This window comes from Thermobia domestica, chromosome 18, assembly GCF_964235325.1.
Source record: "Thermobia domestica chromosome 18, izTheDome1.hap1.1, whole genome shotgun sequence".
Classification (NCBI taxonomy): Eukaryota; Metazoa; Arthropoda; class Insecta; order Zygentoma; family Lepismatidae; genus Thermobia; species Thermobia domestica.
This window is the reverse complement of record NC_137471.1, coordinates 54,922,772-54,940,479: the sequence shown is the minus strand read 5'-3', so window position 1 is coordinate 54,940,479 and position 17,708 is coordinate 54,922,772. Positions and strand designations below refer to the sequence as shown.

Sequence of the window (17,708 nt, the reverse complement as noted above, 5' to 3'; positions counted from 1 at the left end):
TTTTCAAATCTGGAATGTTATTTTGATAACACACCGCCTTAGGGGGGCACAGGGGGCGAAGTACTCGATGATGGATCTTTATAAAAATTCAAAATTTTGTTCCGGAAATACCAGTGAGCGTCAGATTTTTCACCACTGTCACAGAATTAATATTCTAATGCTCCTTGCATGTGCCAGTGATTTATATGGGGCTATAGCCCCCTTTCAAAAATAAAAAAATCACCATAAATATCCTTAGTAGGGACATACGAGAAGAAGGTATTTTTTTTAATTAATGTAAAATTAGGCGTCATTGTATCAAAAGAGTATGCGTTTTTCAAATCTGGAATGTTATTTTGATAACGCGCCGCCTTAGGGGGCACAGGGGGCGAAGCAATCGATGATGGATCTTTATAAAAATTCAAAATTTTGTTCTGGAAATTCCAGTGAGCGTCAGATTGTTCACGACTGTCACAGAATTAATATTCTAATGCTCCTTGCATGTGCCAGTGACTTATATGGGGCTATAGGCCCCTTTCAAAAATAAGCAAAAATCACCATAAATATCCTTAGTAGTGACATACGAAAAGAAGGCACTTTTTGTCAATTAATGGGTAATTTGGCGTCGTTGTAGCACAAAGGAATGAGGTTTTCACATCTGAAATGTTATTTTAGTAACCACTGCCTTAGGGGGCACAGGGGGCGAAGCGTCAGATGATAGACCTTTATAAAAATTCCAAATTTTTTTCCGGAAATGCCAGTGAGGGTCAGATTAATCACAAATGACACAGAATTAAGATTCCGATGCTCCTTGCATGTGCCAGTGATTGATGTGGGGCTACAGCCCCCTTCCACAAATCACTATAAATATCCTTAACAGGGACACACCGGAAGAAGTTATTTTTTTAAATTCAAGTAATGTGAAATTTGGCGCTGGGTTTTTTTTTTTTAATTCGGTATAATTTTGATAACGCGCCACCTTTAGCGGCAAAGGGGGCGAAGCATAAGATTGTGGAACTTTATGAAAATTCCAAATTTTAGTTTGAAAATGCTAATGAGCGTGAGATTATTCACAAATGTCACAGAATTAATATTCAGATGCTCTTTGCATGTCCCAGTGACTTATATGGGCTACAACTCCCTTCCAAAAATCACAAAAATTCACATTAAATATGTCATAATTAATATGTAAGTTGTCATTATTGCAAAATAAAAAAAATATACAATAAACCTGGAAATTACTGTGAATGAATAACTTCTGTCAGTGTAACTGATTATGCATATAGCTTTGTTGTTATGGTGTCACTGGAATATAATCAAAGAATTTTATTTTTTAAAAAATCAATTAGGGCTCTTTTTATACCAGAAAATCTCACACACAAATCACCTACGTATTTTCTACACATTTAAACAGAACCATCTCAAAATAGGACACAAAATGACAATGGAAAATGTAGCAGGAAAAAAAATCTTAATGGAAAGTAAGATCTTAAAAATTAAAAGTGAGCTTTAAGTTTCAATATTGTTTGCTTTATTCGTAAAAAGAAAAAGCATGCATTTTCATTATTTCTTACACAATAACCGTATTATCCAACTTTCCATATAACAACTTACTCGTATGTACTGCAGACGTAATACGCACGGACACACGGTTGTAATAGAAACAAATGTTTCCCGAGGAACAAGAATCAGTTGCTGGAAATTATTCTTTGTTGAAAACTACTCTTTTTGGCTCTACTATCACTAATTGTTTAAAAAGATCATTAACTTAAGTGTAAAACCCATAAAATCAACTTACTTTTATTCGGCATGCCCTCCTGAACGAGCAAGACATAAATTAATGCGATTTACTAAAGAAACTGTGAACACCTTCTCCAACATATCTGGAGTGATCATCTCTATACTGTGGACAATCCTCTGTTTCAAGTCCTCTACACTGTTACATGATTTTTGGTAGACAATTTGTTTTAGGAATCCCCACAAGAAAAAATCGCATCGTGTAAGATCCGGACTTCTTGGTGGCCATTCGACACTTGACCCCATAGAAATAATTCGTTCCCCAAATTTCTCTCTCAAAAGATTTATAGTCGTATTTGAGCGATACGCTGGCGCTCCATCTTGCATAAACCATAATTCATCACTTTGACCTAAATTTAAACGATTAAGTTCAGCAAATACTTTTTCTCTTAGTAGCTTTTGGTATGATGATGTTGTTACATTTTCATCAAAAAAGAAAGGTCCTATCACCTAAGTCGCAGTTATACCACACCAAACCATTATTCCTCGTTTGTCCATTGACACTTCTGATCTCACGTTCGGCTGTATCGATGACCAATATCTTGCATGTGATGAGGACACAGAATCATTTAAGAAGAATTTTGCTTCATCGGAAAACATCACTTGAAATAAGAACATAGGGTTTTCATTTAACTTCTCGATAAACCAGTTACAGAAATAAACACGATCACCATAATCACTTGCACACAATTCAGAAACCATTCGGACCTTGTATGGTTTTACCTTCAAGTTTCTTAAAATTCTTTGTAGTGTAGTTTTCTTAATATTTAAGCCTAAGCTTCGACGAGCAAGGGATTTCCGCGGTGAACTAGTAACAGATAACAACACCTGTCTTTTTGTTTCTTCTGTAGATACACTTGGAGATCTTGTTGCACTTTTTCTAGATGCAAGATGGGCAGTGTGAAAAGAATTGCTGCGAAACTGTTTGTACAAACGGTGAATTTGCATATCGTGTACTTTTAATCCGAGTTCTTTAACTATACGGGATCTTGTTGCTCTTGCAGATTTTTCTGATAAAATGTACCACTCAATTACATTAGCATGCTGATCCTGAGTTAAAGACTGCATGATCGAAGGACACTACAGTATGAATGCACTCTTAAAGTATACTGGAAACGACAAGTAATTATCAAATGATTAAGCCAGTCTATCCCCGAGATTCACCTACTATGTAATGTCCATTTCCGAAGAAGTCAATCTAACCCAGGCGTTGATTACAGACACGAAATCCTATTGAACTGTCAACACGTTAACTCGTAAATCGTTGGTGTATTGCGATAAGAAAAGGCCTGAAACTGTTGTCAGCACACATGAACAAGAAGTTGAGTCAGGAATTAGAGGGTGTTTTAGAAACAAAAGTTTGTTGACATTGCTTAAAATCAGCTTACAGTGGGACGCCAACAAATGATTCGGACGTGTTCCAGTGCTTCTTAAACACACATCTCTTAGCATGCATTCTGAATAGGTCAGAGAGAAGCGTGGAAGATAATAAAACAAAGTGGTGTGGTTCTTTAAATGATTTTGGGACCGGAAAGGGGGAATTGAATCACTAAAGTGGCACATGGAGGTAGCTTCTAAGCATTAATTTTGGTATATTTTCAAATATTTTGACGCTCACGGGAAATAACGAAAAGTTTGAATTTTTCTTACTGCCTATCTTCCCCAATTTGGAGGTTTGGCGTAATAAAACTAGAAACGCATGTATCATCATAGATGAAAGGGGAGGAAGAAGAGGAATGGTATCGTATTTTCTACCTAAAACTGCTAATTTACAGCAAAATTCGTATAAATATAGAGCAAACTGCTTTTCGCATTTTACATTGAAACTCCAGTTAGGTCAATCAAATTTTGAGTTGACACTAAAAGAGATCAACACATGGCCATTATCATATTGTCGCTTTAGCTCTTTTTCTAAACAAACATTTTTCGACAATAATGCCAAATTTCACTTTATAATGAAAAATATTTACCTTCTGCCAATAGATCCTTGCGTATAAGGACATTCATCATGAATTTCTATTGTTTTATGAAAGGGGATGGTAGCCTAATATCAGTCACTGGTACAGTACGCAGCAAAAAACCAGCAACATGAGCATATATGTTTATTGTGAAACGGCATTTCCGGAACAAAATTTTGAATTTTTATAAAGATCCATCATCGAGTGCTTCGCCCCCTGTGCCTCCCCAAGGCGGTGCGTTATCAAAATAATATTCCAGATTTGAAAAACGCATACTCTTTTGATACAATGACGTCTAATTTTACGTTAATTAAAAAAATACCTTCTTCTCGTATGTCCCTACTAAGGATATTTATGGTGATTTTTTTATTTTTGAAAGGGGGCTATAGCACATGCAAGGAGCATTAGAATATTAATTCTGTGACAGTGGTGAAAAATCTGACGCTCACTGGTATTTCCGGAACAAAATTTTGAATTTTTATAAAGATCCATCATCGAGTACTTCGGCCCCTGTGCTCCCCTAAGGCGGTGCGTTATCAAACTAACATTCCAGATTTGAAAAACGCATACTCATTTGATACAATGACGTCAAATTTCACATTAATTAACAAAAATACCTTCTTCTCGTATGTCACTACTAAGGATATTTATGGTGATTTTTTTTTTTTTTTTTTATTTTTGAAAGGGGGCTGTAGCTCCATTATCAGTCACTCTTACATGTAAGGACATTGGAGTATTAATTCTGTGATATTTGTGATTAATCTCTCGCTTACTGGCATTCCGAAAATAAATTTTGGGATTTTGGTAACATATCACCCACCACCTTTTTACACCCCTTGCCCCCGAAAAGGGGGACCTTCGCAAAATAATGTTTGAGACGGCTTTACTAGCTTTGTGAATGAGTGTTTTTGCATTTTGTAACAAATACAACTCATTTGCTCCAAAATCTTCACGAATAATTATTGCAGAAAACTGCTTCTAAAATTTAACATTGAATCTCCCATAAGGAAAATGAACTTCCGTGTTTACACCCCTAAAAGGGGGGCTAAACAGCAATTTTCTCTTATTTTCTTTAAAAGTTCGAAAAATTCAGATATTTCTCAATAAGAGTGCCAAATTTTACATTAATGGTGTATAAACTTCATCTTCTCCCAGCGCTGTACAAAATAACACAATTATGGAACAGTCTGTATATATAAATAATATGGGGCCACAGTGGCTCAGTGGTAGAGCGTTCGCCTCTGGTGTTTGGGTTCCTGGGTTCGATCCCAGTCCTCGCCAAGTGAATTTTGTGGTGGACAAACACCGTTTGCGTGGGTTTCCTCGGGGTTCTCCCGTTTCCTCCCACTTTCTTCATTCCACCATTTCATTCATTACTCACCCTCACCGTCTCCTTTAGCCTAACCGACATAACCGTGGTGTTAATGAACTATATTGGCAAACTGTAAGAGGTGATTCCTCACATCAAAATAAGTCAAAAAGGTCATATTGACCTGTAGGGAAAAGTGCATAGTTTCAGAGTTAGGGCTGTCCAAAATCGCGAAAACGTCAAATTTCAAGAGGCCCTATTTCGAATTCGAGAAATCGTGGAGTGGTGGTCCTTATCAGTGTGAAGGAAGTCACGTATACACAATCCAAAAATTTATATTTCATTAATGTTCAATGGGTGTGCAATGTATTCCCTCCAGGGTGAAATTTCCAGACATGTCATCAACCGAATGTTGAGATATGCTCTGACTTTATGATTGATCTAAAGTAGGCAAACGATAAGCCTTGACAGCAGTGAACACGAAATCCTTTGTCGCGATGTCGGAAGTGTTAAGGATCGCCAACAGCACAGTCTCTCGTACTCCGGAAAAAGTATGCTGCGATGTTTTCTCTCACGTTTATAAGTGAAGAAAACGTGAAATACACCATGACAAAATACATCGCATCACACGTTATTCCGAACGCAAAGAAACAGTGAGCTGCATGTCGCAGCACTTCCGACTTCCCTCCGAAGCACTGGATGTCAATTGTTGTCAAGGCTTACCTCCTGCCTACTTTGGGCCCTCCTTGAAATCAGGGTATATCTAAAAACTCTATTGAGGGAATATTTGAGAATTAAATTCTGTATAGAATACCCTGCAAACCCATTGAAAATTGAGGTAATATGGAATTTTGGATTGTGTATGCGTGACTTCCTTTACGCTAATAAGGACCACCATCCACAGTTTCTGGAATTCGAAATAGGGACTGTTGAAATATAGGTTTTTCGCGATTTTGGGCAGCCCTAGCTCTGAAACTATGCACTTTCCGCAATAGGTCCATATGAACTTTTTCTCTAATTTTGATGTGAGGAATTACTTCTTACAGTTTGTCGGTATAGTTCATTAACACCCTATATATATATGGTGTTAGGAAACAACACCGACAACGCTTGGGAGGTGATTCCTGACACCAAGATAAGACATATTTTCTGCAGCCTATAACTTCGAAAGGAAGCATTTGTGCACCTAGGTTGGTCTATACTTTTTGTCTTATCTTGGTGTCAGGAATCACCTCCCAAACGTTGTTAGTGTTGTTTTGAAGCACCCTGTATGTAGATAGATAGATAGATATAACTCTGCGATAGAATGGAAAGCAACCAAAATGTTCGCTTGGAAAATGCATGGAAATTAATACTCTAAACTATATAATCTCCATTTTAATATAAAATTGCATACGTATAATCATACAAGTAATAATCTTGTATATCGCCTCTGAAAACTACAAAGTCTTGTACCACTTGTTTTAGTGACTGAAATGATTTCCTTTCTTAATATATATATTTACTTTTGTTCAGAAAAAAATAAAATTTAAGGGCACTGTTAGAAATAAATTATATATTTTAAACTTCTAAAATTCAGTTCACTCATAAACTATAAATGAGTCATTTTATTATTTTTTTCATTATGAGAAATTTATTTTTCTTGCTTTCTTTCTCTGTAAAGTGTTTTAGAATTTTGTCTAAGTTCAAACTCCTGCTAATTTTAGATTCAATGGACTAAATGGCCAAATTGTTGAAACGTTCTTTGCTGAATTGATAATCTCAACTAAGTTTTGATCAGTTTTAACTTGGAAAAACTCCTTTCTCCAAATGCTGCCGCCACTGGAATTGTCAAGAAAATCGTATATTGGTGTGTGTTCTTGCGTGTATTTGACAAGGCAAGAGATTAAACTCTACGCGGGGAATCAACTTAATTCCGGCCCCACTGTCACGTCTCTATGCACTGCTGGAAGATTTTTGTTCGAATATTTCGAAGCTCCGTCATTATGTCTTCTTGATGGCCTCTACGCTTTCGAAATAAATCCCCTTCAGCTTGGGAATTTTTTTAAAAAATCACAGATGACAAGATCTGATGAATATGAGGATTAATCCATGAAGGTGATGCTTCTCTCTACCACGAACTGCCAAATGCTGGGGACATTGTAACTTGGTTAGTTGTTACATACCTGAGTCTTCGGTAATGATCCTCAAAACACTGCCATTTTTTATGCCCAGCGGACTAGCGATCATTCGAACAGTCAAACGATAATCACCCACAAAACACTTGTCTTACCACCACTTGTCTTGTCTCTCATCTTGTTTCACATTATCGTCAGTCTTGCCTGTTGAAAGTCTCCCACTTCTGTAACCATCTTCTATTTCCACACGCCCCTCTTTGAACCGCTTGTGCCACTCAAAAATATTTGTGTGACATGACGATCTTTCATACCCTTGACGAAGCATTTGAAGTGCTTTTGATAGTTTTACCCAACCGTACTAGAAATTTCAGGTTGACTCGTTGCTCTTCAGGTCAGCACACTGAACAACCTGAAAAGACAAAATTTAAACAAAAGCATGTTTAGAAAGACACTAATGGTTGCAGACAGGCAGCACGGTGGCTCAATGGTAGAACGCTTATCTCTGACGCGTGGGGTCCCTGGTTCGATCTAGATCCAAGTAAGATTGTGGTGGATAACATCGTGTCTGTGTATTTTCTCGGAGTACTCTCGTTTCCTTTTACACTCTCATTCAACCGATTCTTCCACCATCGTTCACTTGCCTTAATCATCCGTCTCCGTTTGCCCAAAGTGCAAAATTGTGAGACGTTAAACTGAAAGATTTCATTTCATTGCATGATTGTGGACAGCTGAGATTTCAGCTATACATTAACAGGACATAATATTACATGATTAAATAATCAAACTACTCCTATTTCGCCCTTAGTTCACATAACAGATCAAATCCGAATATCTTTTAGACATACCTCGTTTCTTAACCAATTTGCTTTTTAAAAGCATTTGTTTCGTATAGTAATTAATTGTTCTGATATGAATCATCTGTCAATTCTTGCAGGCAGGTTAGGTGATTCAAATGAACTGACTTATGCAACTGTCTGAAACCTAAATAAAATATACGGAATTCGAAGTTTTAAACATATATGTATATGTGTAAGTTGTTATGTTTAGATATACATTTCATTTGTAGTATCAAGTATATCTTTGTCTTCTTTACGAGGAAAATGTGATGATTTTGTACATATAGATTGCAATATTTGTGATAAATATATTTATCTTTGTATTATAGGAATGTGGTTCATGCAGAAGTGGAAGAAGTCAGGTTCCCTCCTGCAGCTGGCTCTGCGAGATGCACCTGACGTCCGTCAGACATTCCTTTATCGGCTGAGCCAACGCTCAAATCTTCATCACTTTCGTCACCTTCTGTTCTGTGGTTCCTCACAGGATCGTTATGTCCCTTTGCATTCGGCTCGCATCGAGCTCTGTAAGGCTGCTGTCAAAGATACTTCCATTCAAGGTACTCACAATATATATATATATATATATATATATATATATATATATATATATATATATATATATATATATAAACGAATATAGGAATTTTACTCATTTAGGATATAGGATTTTCATCAACAAGTATGAATAACAATAATTCATATTATATTCAAATTCCCCTCTCCTTCGTCGTTCATGATGGTGTAGCATGCTTAAAATCGTGGCTTTTAAAATATGTTCTTTCTGGAGAAAGTGGGGCGAAAAATGGTGCCATTGCACGGGGCAGCAAATTGCCTAGGGCCGGCCCTGCTCTTCTGTTCCTCTTAGATTGAACTTAGTTTAAAAAATGAATTGCATATCTATAGTTGAAAATCTCACATAGGTGTAGATTATAAAATTTATAGATTATTCAATTCAATAAAATAAATATGAAAATTCTAGTATCTTACATAGATGTATTATTATAAAATATTCTTGATAACCTTCAATTATTAAGGAGGAAACTAATTTGTCTTATCTTCTATTAACACCAATATAAAATTAAGGAAATTTTAATTAATATTATTTTTGAAATATAAATAAATTGGTAGTAACAATGCTCAAAACATAAAGAAAAGGTAAATTTACTTTGAAGGGGACAAGTGGAGTGATTGTAGAACAATGTCTAATAGAAGTGGTCTTCACTTGGAAAATAATTTGAGAAACGCTGTACTAAAGAATTTTATATGAACTAAATTAAGTCTTTGGCTTAAAGAACGCAAAGATTCATCGACACAGAAATAAAGACTTTTCTCATCCTGTACCAAATCAATTCAGTCAGGATTGTAATAATCACTCACCTTCTTAAGATACATTTATATATTGTCCTCTTCTTCGTGCGATCTAGCCAAAGGTCTTTCTCCCACGTCTCCCAACTAGAACTCCTAACTGTTTTACATCCATTTCCCAGCGAGCAACAGGTATCTTTCGTCTTAGACTGATCGGAGATTTATACAGTATTGCGATTCTCTGTTATGAAATTTCACATTGGATAAATGAGTGGTTTTCAAATCGGTATGTCGTGCAATCCCATAGAATATGTCACAAAATTATTTAAAAAGTCATGAAGCATAAGCTGGGGCTTGATTTTGCGGGGGGAAAGTTGCAAAAAATATTTCCCTCCTGTACAACTAACACTGCACTACTTAGTCCTGAATGGCATAGCCGAAAGAATATAACCAAAACTGTACACAGATATAGTAAGTTCAAACGGATGCTTTACGGGAATGTTTAGCACTTTATTATTATTATTATTATTATTATTATTATTATTATTATTATTAGTAGTAGTAGTAGTAGTAGTAGTAGTAGTAGTAGTAGTAGTAGTAGTAGTAGTAGTAGTACAAACGTTTATACTAACTGAAGGTGTACTATCTTACCAAAAACACTGGAGTATAATTTTTCACCGTGAATGTTTCAGCGGAGTTATTGTCTTCCTTAAAACGGTTTCTTTCAGAAAACTAAGGTTGCTAGACAATTTCATCACTGATTATTAACCTTTACTGTACGCAAAAGCTTTTGTACTCTAATAGTAATGTTTTAACGAAATTCTCCTTGTACCTCTTAAAACATGCAGAAGTTTTTCTCTACACAAAAGGTTAATCAACAATGATATAGTTTTGCTATCAAGGATCAGTGCTGAGAAAGGCCTTTGCTGAAACCTTCATGGTAAGATTTGTAATTTGGTTGCTTTTGGTAAGTTTTATTATTATTTAGTTATTATTTAATATGCATCCTGTCAAATCGTTAAGCAATTACAAACTTTTATATCTAAATCAATTATATTTTTTTATGTTCTAGGTGCTGCATATCGAGAAATGGTACACAACATTCTTCATCCAATCATAACAAAGCCCGAGATTACGTTTGTTCGCTACGATGTTCATCACGCACTACCAAACACTGCAAACTCTCTGATTGGGCGCGCTGCTCACATCGCTGTTCTCGACTCCGAGCTTTTCATCGAGAAGTTCCTTGTAGTTACGGGCCTCAAATATTTCAGGTGAACGTACGTAACTGTCATCCTTTTAATACTTCTCACCCCCTTCGCATCGTAATCCTCTTTCTAATGGCAGCTCGAAAAAACAACAAAATCAAAAACTGTTTCCTTCTTGCGGTGCAAGTTGGTCGATCACGTCAAGATTATTTTCATGTTTAAAAAAAAGAAATCGTGAGAACTCTTCTTCGTTATATCAAACGGACAAACCAGTAAGTAGTGCCATATGTATTATTCGATTGTTTGTATAAATATACATATATAAATAAATAAATAAATAAAAAATGAGTGTAAACATAATGTACATATTTCCTTTTTAAAGAAAAAGAATTAACAGAAAATGTGAAAATCCAACTGATCATTCCAAACGTTTTTCTGTTTTCAGTGACGTAATAATGTTTAGTGGCACGAAATTTGAAAAAAATCAAGGAAAGGAGAACAAGAAGAATGATGTCGAAAATCAAAAATATTTTTTGTGACCTGTACAGGGATATGAAAAAGTAGCACAATTTCAACAAATAATAATAATGATGATAATGGTAATGATAATAACAAAAGAAATATAAGAAGTACATAGTAATATATATTCTCGTATCTTTAAAAAAAATCACCCTTTTCTTGCGAGATATTATGTGTTTTTAACATGAAAATAGTAATATTTGGACTGTTAACGTTTTTTGAGATAAAAGAATGAGAAAAGTAAGAGGCGCTTACTGTACATGGATGACATTATTATGTGAAAAAAAAATTACCTCAGTTCTCTTTAAGGGATAACTACAAATTGTTCAAAAGCCTATAGGTAATGTAAATGAAAACCAAATAGATTTATGTATATCACACACATACACATACACACACACATATACATACACATACACGGACACAAACACACACATATATATATTAACCTATTACAAGGTATATATCTGAAAATTATCTTAAGTAACATTTCACTTCTAGTGTCCAAAAATGCTTGAGTTGTAAGGATATCACGTGAATGTTCTTAAGATACGTTATGCATAAGCAAGAAATTTAATTACATACACATGATACAATACACATAAATATTCGTAGACCTATACACAAATAAATAAATAAATATATACATAATATAAAAAGAAATTAATATGTATATATATATTGTATTTAGACATTCGTATATGTGCTCTATGAAGCATTTCTAAAAGTGTAAAAAATGGTTTGTTTTTAATTAATATATGCAAAGAAAAAGATGCATTTACCAAAGTACTAACTATGTTTTGTAATGAGAGCTGTATATTTTATTTGCTAAATTATCAGGATTGCCAGATCCCAGTGCCAAAATATAGCATTGAGTTTGGAAATATGAAGCACAAATTTGTTTTGGCATACATAAATGTAACAGTCCCTCATTCTTAAATATAAAATTAGTCTATAAAACTTCAACTAACTTTGAGTTTCATCAAGGCATCGTTTTCTAACTTATTGTTTTTATATTGGTCATTCACTAGAAGAAAGTCTCATCTTGTATTTTACATATTTTAATTATTATACGCAGTTTCTTTATAAGAAAGCAAACTAACTATGTTTTATCAATTGGTTTATCAGGAAACAAACTAAATATCCTCAATATGAAAACATTTTATATGGGCTAATTCTTTACCCTATATTGCTAACTATAGTCAAATGCAGTTACACAATAAAATCAGTGTTTAAATTGTTGAAATTTGGTGATTTCTGCAGCCATGGATTAATTTCTCTTAAGAATTAATCAGATCGAAGAGGCTAATAGGACCAATATACAGGTTCATTCAGTTTCCTTTAGTTTTGTTTCTCTTGTTAATAATTTTACACTTCACTGTTAATATCGTCAGCAAAATTAAGAACAAGGTAATACCGTGAAAAACTAAAGCCACGGTGCTTGTAGTAACCAGGAAGAAAACAAAATAACCAGGTTTACTTTTCAGTTGTTAATTAAAATAACATACTCATGATACTTATACAGGCGCATGAGAGGGTGATTCAAAGTAACAAAAAATTGGCTACTTACCAATGAATCCTCCCAATGAATATTTTCCATAAGTTGCGGAACGCCAAACTAGTTCCGCCTTCAGTGGCAAGGTAACAAGGATAAAAACGGATAGGAGATAAAAGATGTAAAACAAGGAATACATACCACTAAATAAATGTAACGTAAAGAATGGATCCTGAAATGTCACGAGCAGAGTAAAGCGCAGAGTGAACGGAATCGAAGGAAGCGTGGTATCTATGTTACGTCACTACTTCCAGATTCGAAATATGCATCAAAGGTAGGTAACCAAATTCTATCAATGTTGCCAGCCTATCGTTCTTTATTCATAAACATAAATCTGCTTTAAATCCGGATATTGGCAGTATTAATAGAATTTGGTACCTAGATTTGATGCATATTTCGAATCTGGAAGTAGTGACGTAACATAGATACCACGCTTCCTTCGATTCCGTTCACTCTTTGCGCTTTACTCTGCTCGTGACATTTCAGGATCCATTCTTTACGTTACATTTATTTAGTAGTATCCGTATTTACGGATACTAACCTTGTATCCGTAAATACGGTAATCTTCATTAAGTTATTTCAGTGATCTCTTCTACTTTCTTCAGTAACTTCTTAATCTTCTGTACTAGAACAATTGTGGGTCCTCTCATCATACGACTATTCCAGAAGAGGACAACTTCATCACTTGGGAAACAAATTACGAAATAACAGAAATGTGTGAAGCATTTGTACACACCTTCTGTTAAAAAAAGTAACAATTGTATTGAGTAGTACTCTTAGTATGGACGAAGACGATCACTATCACAGCAATGATGAGACGCATTGTAGTTGGATTTACTTTTTTTCTAGCGTGTGGTATTTGTTATGTTTGTCTTCGTTCATAGTGAGTGTACTACGTAATTTAATATATAATCATTACTTTTTTTTTTTTTTTTTTTTAATACAAGAAATGTGTACAAGTGTTTCAAAACTTCTGTTATTTCATAATTTGTCCTCTTCTGATATAATCCTAGGTTGAGAGGATCCACAATTGTTCTCTCGTAGCAGTTCAAGAAGTTGTTACTGAAGAAAGTATCAGAGGCTATTGAAATAGTTTACTAGAGAGGATTTACAGATCCAAAACTAGTAGTATTTCACTTGATCCCATTCAGATTTTTTTAAAGCTACAAACTAGTTATATACGTACATACATACGAGGGTCATTTAACTCTAACTGTCAACACTGCTACGATTAGAGTGTCGTGTGGGCAGGAGACAAATGACGAACGTAATGTGTTCCGTGGATGTGTACGAGTCAATTCAACGCTGCTGCGGTCCCATATTGCGGTGTGTGTGGCGAGTAAACATTGGTAAAGTGATTGTTGTGTGAAATACCGCCCTAACGCAATGTTTACGCGTGCAGAACAGCTTGTGTTTATGCAATTCCAGGTGGCACGAGGGCGGAATGCTAGGACGATTCACAGAGGATTAGTAGAGGCCTGTGGTGAATCTGCTCTATCATATCGGACACAGTGTTTCTTTCAGACCTGTTTTTTGGGGGGCACTCCTTCCTCCGGAGCTCTGAGAGTGCCACCCGGAGCAAACCCAAATAATACGTTTATAATATAATAATAAATAGAATAGTATCAGCAGTGCCCTCCGGAACATTATTTCTGAAATAAATACTGATCGGACAGTGGCGAGATGAGTTGAAATATTTCAGGCGGGACGACAGTAAACAGACAAAATGCACGGTGGAGGGCATACGCGAACAGCTACGGACGAAATTCATTTTGCAAGGCTACGGACACTGCTTGACAGTGATCGGCGCTGGACTTGTAGTGAATTGGCGTAGGAACTGAACATTTCTTTCGCATCAGTGTTCCGCATTCTAACACAAGATCTTGGCATGCGGAAAATTGCAGCCATATGGATACCCCATGCTCTGACGGAGCTCCAAATGTGGCATAGGTGGGAATGTGCGCGCCTACACCTTCAACGTTACAATGAGGAAGGTGATGACTTCTTGCACCGCATTATTGTAAGTGACGAAACGTGGGGAAGATCCTACGAGTCTGAATTGAAACGTCAGTCGAATGAATGGCGCCACCGAGAATCTCCACGACCGAAAAAGCTTAGGCAAGAGCCAGCAAACGTAAAGGTGATGATGATAATGTCATACGACCACGAAGGTGATAACGTTATCCTGTAAAATCAAGTTCCACCGGGCGTTACCGTCAATACTGCATACTATGCTTCATACCTCAGTCATCTTTTGCGACCAGCATTGCGGCGCAAACGTCCACATCTCCTGGAGTTTGGACCAATTCTCTTAAACGACAATGCTAGATGCCATACAGCCAATCAAGCACAGACTCTGTTACAACGATGAGGTTCGGAGGTACTGGAGCACCCGCCATATTCCCCGGATACGAGCCCCTGCGATTTTGATCTTTTCCCAAAAATGAAAGAACCTCTGAGGGGCAAACGTTTCAGAGACATTCCCAGCATTGTTCGCGCCTTTGGGCACACTGTCAACACCCTCTCAAAGTGGGGCTTTGACAGGTATCCAACGGTTACCAGACATCTGGCGAAGGGTTCAACAGGCTGGCAGAGTACATCGAAGGACTGTAAGCTTCTTGAGGTGAATAATTCACTATGTTGCCACTTCGAGTTAAATGACCCTCGTACTATGTGTAATTCCTTTGACATTTCTAAGGCAGACTAGGCCTTAAATTTCTGGCAGTTGCAAGGCGTTTATCAAATTTCTTAACCACACTAAAGTAGGGGGTGCATAAATGATTCCATTCAGTATATTTTCACATGTTCTTAAAGTACTCAATAGACAAACTAAAGCTCTAGTTTGTTTATTATGTTACAAAAGAAAAAAAAACACACACACAATAAAAAACACATTCAACATGAGAAGTGAGGTACCCTATAATATTCAAAAGTGAGTTGGAACCCTTTTGTTTGTGTAAAAGTATAATTTCGGGGAGGAAAGTATTCCATTACATGCAGGCAATAACAAAGAATATAATAACGAATATCTTAACACAAAAATATGAACTCTTAAAAATATATTAACAAACCAAAACAAGATTTTACATTAAACAGTATGCAAAATTATCATAAAAAGTTAAATCCCCGAATTTTGGCAATGTGAGGAGTAAAATCCTTAAGTAATATTTTCATCTATTTAACACCTTGCCTTTAATTCTTCTGACGATATTCGTGGTGAAAAATGTAAAATTCTCCAGAAAAAATAATAGAACTCAACAGAATCTGAAAGATTATTTGCTCTTTCTTTTAGATATTTCTATTTTACTTTTCGATTATATGATTGATATTTCAGTCATAGTTGTATCTCACAGCAACAATTTATTGTAGATCACTGAAAATAAAATCACACAATTCAAATTTGAAACACATTACAAAAGTGATAATTGTATATGCAAAGTAATATTTGTTTATTTATTCCTTTTTTGGATCAAAAGATCCAATATATTTCAATCAAAGTTTTTCTTGTAGGCCTTATATCTGGAGAACTACATATAGTGTAGCCAAACACAAACTATTACTTAACTCAGTATGATGTGCTTATTCCGTAGAAAATACAAAAACTCAACTTAGGGGCCGTTCAAAAATTTTATGACCCCTGATCCAAATACTAATTATTGCCCAAGATCGCAATCTTTTGATCCATTTTTTATTTAAATTCTTGTTCTATTACTTTAACACGCTTGGTAGCACTATTAAATTATGTCACCCGTCAGTAGTGAAGAAACCATTTGCTAATGCATTTAATATGAACAGTAATAAAATTTATGCAATAACTCCTTCGTGACTAAGCGGTTAGCGTACGCGCCTTTGGCGTGGGAGACCCGAATTCGATTCCCGGTGGGAGCTCATGTGGTTCGGATTCCAGGTTAATTAGTAGGTCCCGTCTCATATAGCCTCGCTGCTGAAAGTGACGTTAAACTCCAAATCAATTCAACTCAGAGTGTACACAATGAGGTTGCTTACTTTCCGATTCTTGGCTCAAATAAGGACATTTTGCATCGTGACTTGATACTAACCAGAACTTACTAATTACTCCATACTTTTTCAGAAATCTGGCGATCCTGAAAAAAACAAATATTTCATTAAATTGAGCAAGAAAATAAAGCAAGAAAACAATAATGAAAGAGAAAGAATTAAATTTATCTAGCATTAAGCACAATCCCTCCATATCTTGAAACTATTATCTGTTGCTCACACACACCATTTCCGAGACAAATGATATTTATGTCTCCTTTCTTAACCAACCACCAGCTTTTATAAAGAATCCATCCATCCAAATACTTCTGAGGAGTCCATTTTTAGCACCTTGCTGTTGTATTAGATTCAACTATTTGAGTGTTGAAAGACAGAAAAAAAATTAAGAGTTGAACTGTGTTCATTGTCTATTAATAAATGTTTGCAATGTTAAATGAAGAACAGTTTTAAAAAATGGGGGGAGCTAGGGAATATGTATAACTTTCTCACGAGGGAATTGTTCCAAGCTGCAGGTGTATTTTTTATTTTTTTAAAAAGAATACGTATTACATATATTATATGATATATTTACGTATATATAAAAACATAAAATAATATTGAAGAAATGTTGGGAAGATTTTAAACTAAGTAATAAAGAAATATTTAAAGATAAAAAATGTATATGCACTAATCTTTTAATCATGAGGCTGCTATGGTTCAAGCAGATCTCGGAAATTACACCAAGAAATAAATAATTGTCAATATTGTCTCCATATATATATATATATATATATATATATATATATATATTTAAAAAAAACACTAAAGACAAACTCGCTTAAGTGACTTGAAGCTCATGAACTTTATATATGTATCTATATAAATATATATATATACATAATGTGATCATTGTTTACTCGCGAGTGAAAAAATAAATAAACTTTTTTTCGTCTGCCTGTGTGTATCCTACAACTGGAGTGAATGAACAATGCAAGAAAGTACATATACTTCCAAAAATAAGTCATTCCTTTTTCCTTCCTGTGTTCCAAAAATTCACCATCTCATGCAACAAAGACATCGTTATATGCGTATTACTATAAATACACATAGATATATACATATAAATAAA

At 35.3% G+C, this 17,708-nt stretch overlaps 1 protein-coding gene across 4 annotated transcripts in view; it reads left to right on the top strand.

Moving 5' to 3' along the window:
• Window positions 1-17,376, top strand: part of LOC145675782 (protein FAM135A) — an 817,324-nt gene extending 799,948 nt beyond the window's left edge. For all 4 annotated transcript variants that reach the window (XM_081746478.1, XM_081746479.1, XM_081746480.1 and 1 more), the window contains 2 exons: window positions 8,326-8,553; window positions 10,374-17,376. In XM_081746478.1, the coding sequence (XP_081602604.1) occupies window positions 8,326-8,553; window positions 10,374-10,579 (434 nt within the window). In that variant the 3' untranslated portion in view covers window positions 10,580-17,376. The remainder of the gene's footprint in view (window positions 1-8,325; window positions 8,554-10,373) is intronic.
• The last annotated feature ends 332 nt before the right edge of the window (window positions 17,377-17,708 follow it).